This window comes from Sinocyclocheilus anshuiensis, unplaced genomic scaffold (genome assembly GCF_001515605.1).
Source record: "Sinocyclocheilus anshuiensis isolate Anshui unplaced genomic scaffold, SAMN03320099.WGS_v1.1 scaffold1673, whole genome shotgun sequence".
Lineage (NCBI taxonomy): Eukaryota > Metazoa > Chordata > Actinopteri > Cypriniformes > Cyprinidae > Sinocyclocheilus > Sinocyclocheilus anshuiensis.
The window spans coordinates 71735-82844 of record NW_015538012.1 but is presented as its reverse complement, the minus strand read 5'-3'; the positions used below and the strand labels follow the sequence as shown (position 1 = coordinate 82844).

The following is an 11110-nucleotide window of genomic DNA, read 5'->3' as shown; positions in this document are numbered from 1 at the left end:
ATTTAAAAATAATTTTAAAACTATATATATTTTTTAAATATATGCTTCATTTAAAGGTGACATATCATCGCCCCTTAATCTGTAAATTTACACCCACGGCGCCTTTATTGTGTTTTCGCAAGCGACAACGGTGTATTAGTTCTAATGCCATGGCAAAAGTTTGAGCAAAACATACTAACTGTTCTGCCTTTGTCTGCACAGACGAGCACAGAACACTATTTAGTGTCCCAGCCTCAGAGGAGACAAGAGAGCAGTGGATTTATTGATTTGTTTACTGTATATTGCTGCTGCCACACAGATCTAAAATAAACATGCGATTTATTTCCCAGCTGTTTACCTTCACAGACATAACCGACTGTTTTTGTAACTCGTGTGTTTTTAACGTAAACCTTTGTGTGAATGAGAACTTAGTTTAGTACTCACATGCTGTGACAGCCGCTTTCTGTCCGTGTGCTTCGGTTGTGTGCTCTCAGAAAACCGTATATCAGAAGTTTAAACTCGTATGGTTTAAAACACATGATTTCAGCACGATAAACATGATAATCAGAACCAAAACAAATGTTTTTTTAGCAGGTCCGAGCTGTAATGGCACAGCTCTATTCTGGAAAAGGGGGCGGGGAGCAGCAGCTCATTTGCATTTAAAGAGACAGGCCCGAAAAACTGCATGTTTCTGCTAAATTTCAGATAAATGATCTGTGGATTATTTTGAGCTGAAACTTCACAGACACATTCTGGGGACACCAGAGACTTATATTACATATTGTAAAAAGGGGCATAATATGTCTCCTTTTAATTGAACAGAGCGGATGGAGAGCTCTTAATCACTTATATCAATTACTAAGACCCCTCCCTTCTACTGGCTGGGGTCACCGGGGTCAAGAAGACCATGCTCTGTGGATGGAGATGGCTGGAGACGCCTGTATGTGTATGTAACCCGAGTCACTGGGCAAACCACAGCCAACCATGGTAAAACATTATGTCTGGATCAAGTTACTCAATGAACCATGCGCCACAATCTGTTGCTATGGGCTTGCAAACGGACACCAACATAGGCCCATTACTGCCATAGTGGCACTCTCACTGACCTCACTACTTACATGCACAAACGGACACAAAAAATATGAATAAAAGAATAAAAGGAAGGAAGGAAGGCAATGAAAAGAAAAAGAAAATGTATGTGGGTGTACTTGATGAAAGTTAAGAGGAACAATAAAAACCTAGAAAAATAGGTGTCTATCCATCTTCATGAAAAGGAAGTACATGAAAGTGGCAAGCACACACTTGTGATCAAACGTAGATGCTTACACACACAGGCTCTGTTAATGGATGACACAAGGGAGGAGGGAGGAGGAGGGAGTGACCTAGAATACCACTTGCAGAAAAGACAACAACGAAACAATGCAGAAGACAGCCCATAATACTCACTAATTCAACACTGTTACCAGATAGATCGTTACCACAATCACCTACGAACACAGTCATAGATCATTTTAATTCTGCATATATTACTTTGTTTCTTTCATTGAGTACACACATAGATACAAATGTCTTTGTGTATGAATAAATAAAATCCTTCCCTTACCATTTCCACTAATTAATAATTTACACCCTATTCCATTTGTATCCCTTAGAAAGAAGTAGGAAAAAGATCACACTTGTGAAAAGCTGCCAAGGTTACTACGACAACTGCTTCTGGGAATGAGTGCATTATGAAGTGCCAGGAATTCTGGGTATTTTTACTTTGGACCGCAGATGAAAGTGCGGCCGTTCGCGTGCATGTGCGTTCTAGTGGGCATGATCGCTGTCTTGCAGGACCATTCATCACTGTGTATCGTAGTGACACGTTCAAACGAGAAACATTTACTTGCTCTTTTGTTGCAACACGGGCTCTTTGAAGTCTTGTGTGAGTCGCAGTACTGATTAATCTTCAGTCGCATCTGTGTTCAGCTGCACTCTTGGAAGAACACCCACTGAGGTTGTTAAAGTTTTACATTTCTCTAAAAGTCAATATTAAAACAAAACTTACCCTATTTACATTCTTAACAAGTTTGTGGTCTTTACTTTTCAGATGACAACCGAAAACCCATGTATTTTCTAATCCATCTCCTCCAAGCACAAATTCCAGCTTGCATTTTTTGTGTCTCAATGAATATCCTGTTTAACTCAGACATATATCACATTACGTAAAGTAACATGGATTTCTCTCGTAGCGTCATGCTCACATGTGCACTGTGCGATATTGACTGTCTGAGATCGTAAAGAATTTCTGTTGTCGTAGTGCAAAGTCGTGAGTCTTTGATCGCCTAGTGTGACGTTCATCGATGGCGAAGTAGTTGCGATGAATCTTAGCCTTCAACAAAGTTCTGTCAGAGTCAGTAGATTATGCTCACTTGCAAAGAAGAAACAATAGGATTTATGAATTTCGTGTTTCTTGTCCAGTGTATGCAACCGGCTTTGCCAACACTAAATAATGGCTAAATGTATTGGCTACAGTTTATTGCACAGTTCTGTAAACATCACACAAACTTCCCTGTCTATCTTTTTTAGATCGCATTGCATAATCTGTCATTGCATTGTCGTACAGGATTCAAATAATTGCGAATAGTGGGCTTTAAAGTTCACCCAAAAATGTCCATATGCCTATAAAGAATAGATAGTCTATATTATAGACTATATATATATAGATTAGACAGTCAGATTGTAGATTAGAAAATCTGGTTAGCATAGAATTGAAACAAAAAAAGTAAACATACTCAAAATACAATACAGAAATTTGGAGCTGCTCTTTATTCCACTTATTCAATCACCGTCTCATTGTTCTTCTACAGCACATACACTTTTTGCAATGATGTTCTGGGAATGCTTCTGGACTGTTCGATATTCTCACTTTATGTCTGTCTGATCAAAGAACGGTTGCAGTTAATTTCATCACTGCTAGCGACTTATAGGGCTTTTAGTGGAAGGCAAAACAAACTGTATCTCATCTACCCTGAACACATTCCTACATTCTCCAAAAGGAGCCACAGGTTCATTACAGTCTGAGTGTGTAATGATGATGCAAGCGGGAAGCCACTGCTGGTGCTGAACAAAGACCTGTATTCCATGCGGCGAGACTATAGACAGACAGTGTTGCAACACAGTCTAATAATGAGAGGATAGGAGAGGGAATCAGATGATCTTGAACGATCTTCTATATGCAAACTATTGAATTAGACATGCAAATGAGATCAAACGGAATGCTAAACATACACACAAAGAACAAAACAGCTACTTAACCACGCCAACTGCCCTGTTCCCCCAGAGCAATACAAATAATCAGAACAAACTGTGTCCGAGCAAATTTGTAGGCATGATGTCATTCAGTGGTACGTGGAGATTTCCATTTCTCATTGTTTTGTTTTGCTTTTTCCCCCTTGACTTTTTTCACATGCGATCTTCCCTTTTTCATTTAGATCCTTCACTTGAGAATGTGTTGTGGGCTGTACAAACTAAACACTACTGAACTGAAAATCATGATGAAACAGAAGTAGCGGTACAATGCTGAAAAACAAAACCAATCTAAGATAGTTTGCTGGTCTTATCTATTTTAAAACAGGTCTCCCAACCTTGCCAATCTGGTGCTTAGCTGGTTTAGCTGGACTCCCAGCTAAACATTTCTGTTCTAAACCCATCTAAAACCAGACTGAGAGACAAAGTAATTTCATCTGATTTCAGATGTTGTTTTTTTAGGGTAAGCTAGAGTTTACGTCCTAACATCAATCTCTGATTTGATACTGAGCTCTAAAGATGGTACAAGTTCAATCTTCCCAGTGGCAAGAAAAACTAGCATAAGAACTGAATTTGGGAACTTTTAATTTTTAATATTTAAAACATTTTATCCTAATTCAGCCTTAATGAATAAGCAATAACTAGAGAAAGAAGAACAACTCCACTCAGAGGCCTGGAATCAGTCATAAATTTCCCACATATCTGCACAGAAACAGAAACTTGGCTGCGGTTGTTCCCAAATCGGAGTGTGGAGAGTAAGCAACTTTTTAAAGCATTTTAGTTGCTGATGCAGCTAAAATGATGCTCCAAATGAACAATGTTCGTTTGGGCTCTCAAGCCATAACAGATGCTGAGTTCACAGGGGGCTTTACAGTAGTTGATTGTCAGAGGTAAAGTAAGCAGTCTCTATCTTTGTAGCCCTCACATCCTCTGACGTTTTCTCCAGAGGCAGCATATGTTTCGTCGCAGCTAAGCTCTGCTTCTCCGATTCATTCAGTAATTTGGGCTTATGCATTTACACTTCGTCTTCTCATTCACTGCTGTGCCACTGATTTCGCTTTCACTTATGACAAAAATCAGGTGCTTGTAAGCTTTCTTCCGTGTGTCAGAGAGACGCAGGGGTTTCCGGAGAGAGTAATTTAAAGCTGGCAAAGCTCTGAGTAGGGATGTAACGATATGAAAATTTCTTATCACGATTACAGTGACCAAAATGATCACGGTTATCATCCATAGTGTAACGTGAGGTAAACAGCAAAGATAAGCTTTTCAAAATGAAAACAAAAAGAAAAGTAAAACTAAACTTGTTGTCGGTGACAGTGCTTGCATGTTTTTGTCCCACAAGAATACCAACATGTTCACCTTTGGTTTAAGAAGTGGTCTTTTACTTCACTTTAGCATGAAACCCATCCATTGTTTCCTCAATATTCAATATGATGTTTCTCACATGCAACAGAAATGCAGCGCTTATGAGTTAAACAATGCGGTGGTCGCGCCAGTGTGACCGCACACAAAATTTAGTCGCACAGGCAGAAAAAATGGTCGCAGTTGCAGTACAGTATTTATTTATCCTCAGTTGTTCAAATCGCGGTAATCGAATACGGTTATAGTGATAATTAAAAAATGAAACGGTAATACTAACCGTGGGGTGTTTTATCACGATTTATCGTCAAACCGGTAATCGTTACATCCCTAAACCGGTAATCGTTACATCCCTAGCTCTGAGGGTCTCCAGTCTAGTACCTCTGGTTGAGTTTTTGTGCAGTGTTGGAGACAGGAAAAGAAATTACTCAACCCAATATTCTGTACGTGCTCCTGTTTGTTTTTCATCCCTAGGCAACACTGTTATTTCCTGGTAAGGTCTTGCCTGATCACAGTGACGCCGTTTTTCTCTCCGTTGCTCACCTTACCTTGCTCTCTCTGTCCTTCTCGCCAACTGACGTTAAATCAGGAAGCCATAGCGATAACAGAAACACATGAGGGTTTCCCTCTACGGGCCGATGGCCTGTGCGTTTTTCCTCTCGTTCACTCTTTCGTTTTCTCAGTTCCCTTTCTTTGAAAAGAGTCAGTACCAAAGAATTGCTCTGGAAATGACAGTGTTCCTCTGAATATGTCTAAAAAGGTGTTTGTCATTTTATATATGACTAATGTGGAAACTTTGATTGATTAGATATGGATCTACTTATGAAAAGGTGTGTGCTTATAGACAAAAAAGTGTGTGTTAATTTATTGTGTCTAAATGTATCACGAAAGAAGAAGCTACTGCACTTTGATCAGATGCTTTGAAGCTGGGAAAAGTATCACCAACACACTCTTACCGCAATTCGTAACAATTTTACATTTTGGCGAATTGAAGGCTATTTCCCGTGAATTCGCACAATCTCATTTGTACATTTCATGCTTACACTCCACTGACAGTTAGATTTAGGGGTGGGCCATCATGCTTACTTTTTTCCTACAATTTTTTTTGTACAAATCACATCATGAAATCACCACCTCATAAAATAGTTGGAATCACACAATGTCAATGTGAAGATGATGTCCAATACCGACGTCAGCTGACGTTGATATTTGTTGTTTTTAGGTTGTGACGTCAAATACTGATGTCAACCCGATTTTCATTCTCAACCAAAATGCAACATCTGTCTGACATCATGTCCAGCGTCGACCTGACATTATATTGACGTCCTGTGCCTGCTGGAGGTAGTCATGCCCAGGGGCGTAAATTTCATCTAACAGTTGGGGGGGGGGGACAATAAACATAAAATTTCTCAAGAGCAATTTTTGAAGGGGTCACAAATAATCCAGCTAAAATTGTACTTGTAAGGATATGTATACACAGAGGAAAGCCTTACTACTAGTGTAGCAGGGAGACCGTACCAAATTAGACAACTTCAAGCTGTTGTGGTCGCGCCGTGACAGCGTTCGTGTCCGTTGTAGACATTACTATCCGTCACAGTGTTGCCAAGTCTGCGGTTTTCCCGTGGAATTGGGCTACATTATCACTGTTGCCGCGGGTTGAAGCGACCCCAATAATGTATATTTTAGCCCCCGGAACGCGATTTTTACAGGGGGACCCCCCTCGAAACGCAGTTATTTTGGGCTAGTTTTGAGTAGCAATTGGGCGGGTTTTGTTGTGAAAACCTGGCAACCCTTTCCGTCAAGAAGGTAACGTTGTTATTGCTAACATAGCGGACTCATCGAAAAATACATTGGCATCTGTATTAAAGAGAAAATAATCACTTCATCCGATGTTTAAGTGAATAAAATAGCCTTGGCATCCTTACTTACTGGAGTTCCACAACTATCGACTTCTCTCTCACCGGACTTGTGTGTGTGTGTGTAGGTGATGTAAAAGAGGAAAGCAGGCATTTGGACCAAAGCACTGTGAGGCAAGGGAGGGGGAGACCCAAAATGTTTCTAAACTTAAGACGCATTTTTGCCCCGTTTGTGTTGTTTTACTACTTGCACAATTATTTAAAGTACAAAACATTGTTATTTACAAATTTCACAGCGTGGTTTTGAATCCTAAACCATAATTTTAGGGGGACAACCCCCCCCCACCTCCCCCGGGATTTCCGCCTATGGTCATGCCCATGACAATGAGGTAATGAGGAAGAAATGTCCATTAACCACCACAGCAAAACATCTGGCCTTGGACAGCACAACCTTTCTCTTTTTTTCTTTGTCTATATCGGAATCACTTCAACACCCCGCTATCAACATCTCTCCCTCCCATCCTTATCTATCTCCTCGATCCACCATATGGCTCCTCCTGCAAATCAGCACAATTTCATACTTGTCTCCTCACGAAGGAACGAGTCACTCAAGGTGATGCACTGAGAACGATTCTTAGTTAGCGCGGGAAAATGACAGAGCGATTGTTTGTGGTATGAGGGGGTGCTGAGTCTCTCTCTTTGAAGACTGCTTTTGAACTCGCAAACACCGTCTCTCTACAAAGAAAAAAAACCCCTCAGAGTTAAATTCCTTCAAACAAGCCCTGACTCAGTGACCTCATCCTAGAAACGTCGGCAAGATAAAAGTTGGATGTGTTGTTTTAAACTTTCACCTAACTTTGAGTGAGATCCAAGTGTATTCACGAGCGCTGCTCGCATTACAGTAAACCGCTCTGTGCGTGCACGAGATCTGAAGACCTGAGCGCGCATTCCACTCTGGCCCTTTTATTCATCCATCAACAGCAGCTTCAAAGCGCACTGACTCATTTGGCCACAGATCAGTTCAAATCGAGTGGAGCAGAAAGATCTGGAGCGGGAAATCTACAACTGTGATACTGGATTCCAGAAAAACAAGCTTAACACAGAGAAACTCAGAATTGATAAATATTTATTTAATATATTTAAAATTTAACAAGCTAATTTATTTATTTATTTAACCAATATATTCAGTATGACATAAATGTAATAATTACTGAACATGTTTATTTTTAATTGTTAAATATTATTTTTTATAATAATAATAATACACTCTTGTGTCTAGTTAAGGACAACCCATTTTGTGTTACTTTTAACTCAACCAATATGTTATTCCTGCTCATTTCGACACACCAATGTTTTATAGTTACACAATTTGTGTCAATTATGTACACAAAATGACACAAAACTTGTTAAAATAGTCAACACAAAAAAAGTGTTAAAAATTAACACATCCTTTTTGAGAGTGTACATCAGAGAAATAAACTCAATACGATAATACTAATTATTATTTATGTATATAATTACTTTTATTGTGGCTCTGGCTTAGCTTGGCTTGCCTAAAATAACATTTATTAACTGAGCTGCCTGTTCTTAATGACCTACTTCAAAAGATCGAAACCCTTAACCTGGGTTAAAGAGGTCAAAGGGGTTACGTGGGAGGGACCCGCAAAAAAAAAGAAAAGAAAAAGAATATTAATAATACATGAGCGACTGTCATGACAACATACAGTCTTGCGAAAATTACCGATATATGCCTAGTGTAATCCACAATTGCATTTTGTTCATAATTTATTCATAATCATACGCAATTGTATTATCTTACCCCTCAATAGTCTCATCTGTTACTGCTTGTCAAATGTTACAGAAAACTCAAGGAAACTCCCTGTTGAACTAAAGGGAAATTTATGATACTGAGAATATGGGACTGTCCATCAGGGGTAAACATGCTGTAGCCTATCTGTGGAAATACAATAATAGCTTTCGGAAATGTGTTTGCTAAACTAAGGCGAAGGGGGACAGCGCGTAAATCAGGCTCGTCATTGAACGTTCTCCTTTAGTTTATTGATCTACAAGAAACTGAATTACATGGGATCTCAAGCGTGTACTAGAAAACACAGACATATAGACACTCTTTGCTTCGTTGATATGACAATCAGTGATGCAAGCTGCCTTCTAGTCATTCTTATTCTGACAGTGAACGAGCCCTCCGCCACCTTTATAATCCCATTACGTTTTCTGCTATAGCTCGGCTTAATCCTGGACACACTGGCAGCCCTGTCCCGCATTTTAGCCACCGTCTGTCTCTCTTATCTCTCAGCAATCCACATGAACTGTTAAACACCAGGCTTAAACGCTGCCGCAATTCCGACAGTGAAAACTCACATTATCGCTCATTTTGAGATGATTTACACAGCGCCTGCAGCCCCAGAGCCGCGCTCTCGTCCAAGTCCCCAGTTCTCAGTCTTTTGTTAGCGAGCGCAGCCCCGCCTGAGTGTCTGATAGATGCCATTTCATTCCAACAAGCAGACCACATGCTGCTTTAACAGTGTGGGGCTTTTACCTCTCTGACTCTACATTGCCTTCAGCCGTATGTATGAAAACAAAGGTTTTATCAATCGTCGAGTTGCGTTACGTGCATCGATAAAGCAATCCATACCACCCGTTTAAATGACTGCGCTTTCAACCCTGCAGTTCCCTCTGAATCAGAGTTTGTCATAGCAGACTGTGAGCGTAATGGCAAGGCTTTCAACTAGTATTTATTATTCATGTTACTAGCACATTTTTTTGTAATTACAAGCAGTCACTGTCACACTAATCTATTCATCAGCTACTAGTAGCCAATTTATTCCAGTTGTGATTATAATCTATTCAATTAGTCACCAGCACTTCCTCTGCTACTAGTCATTATCCCAGTAGTGACAAATAACCATTCTATTGCGAATTGTAACAAACTCTACATTTGTATCACTGAATTCTATAGGGATCTGCGATACAAATAACAACCGTTCACTAGAGACTAATATTTCTTGTAAATATTAGTAGTACTTTATATTGCATCTTACGTATTTAAAAGATAAGCTACTAGGTACATCGTCTCCTATCTAGCTCCACTGCTACCACAATAACATTATCTCATGTTAAAATAGCCTTCCGACTTGTCATATGGCTAGTCAGAATGACTACTTCATAATTCAATATAAAATACTAGCAAAATCAATATAGTAAATCAATGGAACTTTCTCGGAATGTGTGCGTAAATGCGTGGGACAGCGCCAGTTCATCTTTGATGCAGTCTTCAAGCTTGTCATCTAATCTCTGTCTGCTTTATCTAACGCACACAAAACCCTCGGATTTCTCCACTCGAGTTTCCAAACTTCAATGTGGACCTCAATCAGACCAGTAGGAGCGTTACAGTTGAAAAAGCAACTACTGCGTAAAAGCCGGTGTGGAGGTGAGGTGCGCGTATACTGACAAAGCGAAACACATAAGCGGGCTTTACTTGTAAAACACCAAATGATCATGAGCCACCATTCAAATCAATCCAATAATATGAAACTCATAAACTCACTAATGGGTCCATGCGAGGTGAGTCTAGCCGCTGGGAGACCAGAAGCATCTTGGAGTGCGGGTAACCCACGTAGCCACTGTTAAATCCACTCTGTTTCAGTATGTGTAAACTGTCTTACAAAGAAAAGCCTGATTGGGAATCTAATAAAAGACGGTTAATATAAGTCTGGAAATTGTGCTATCGCCCAGTTGTGTGCGCGACAGCCAGCTAGGAACGAGGACTGCGTCCAAATGAAAGCTAACCTGACATTCCGTTCAAGCGCCAGTCATGTTGATTCTCTTGAACATGGACTAATAAAACAAACGTCTGTATCAGCTCTCGCTCTACACGGCCGCTTACAATCACAGAGCTCTGTATCTTCCTTACTGGTGGGCGGAGTCAGGCCGTCCATAGGACGCTCCTCTGCGCGATGTCACAGAGGAGGAGACGCAGATGTTCCGCTCGCCGTCTGCGCTTAAAGGGACATTACGTCTCTGTGCTCTAGTTTACACGCGTATGGGCTGTTCACAGTAGTGCTGGGGATTTTGCTTCATCCCTGTGACTCGAATCGTTTCAATCCGTTTTCTGTAGGCTGTAGCGAGGGTCTTTTTGTGTGTTGTGAACGAGTCACTGAACAGTTTACTCAATCGAATCATAAAAAGTGCATTAACAGTACACACACAAAACAGTTATATGCACAGTTATACAATTATATATTGCAGTGGTGGTCTTTAACCTTAACTTGTTGTTGATGTCAAAAGTCATGCATCCAATTTATGATATTTTGCTGTAAATCAACTTTTTACTGGTAATGTCATGAATGATAAACACAAATACAGCATTTATAGTTGTATTTGTATTATATTGGTACATTGGTTGCATTGGGAAGGTGTAGAAAAAAGCAAACACACCACAATAATAGACCAGTGTATGGAAAATAAATGAACACATTAATTTTCTTACAATACTGAGAAAAAACAGACCTATAGTGTAGACTTTGTTGTAAGACGTTTTGTCCATCTCAAAGTAATAAGTACTTATTTCACAGGGGGAAAAAAACTCAGAAATCAAGTGGCTTATACAG

At 39.9% G+C, this 11110-nt stretch overlaps 1 protein-coding gene across 1 annotated transcript in view; it reads right to left on the bottom strand.

Annotated features, from left to right (window-relative positions):
- Positions 1-10390, bottom strand: part of LOC107677977 (trithorax group protein osa) — a 72586-nt gene extending 62196 nt beyond the window's left edge. Inside the window, exon 1 of the mRNA XM_016473057.1 lies at positions 10048-10390. Within this exon, the coding sequence (XP_016328543.1) occupies positions 10048-10095 (48 nt within the window). The 5' untranslated portion in view covers positions 10096-10390. The remainder of the gene's footprint in view (positions 1-10047) is intronic.
- Between the last annotated feature and the right edge of the window lie 720 nt (positions 10391-11110).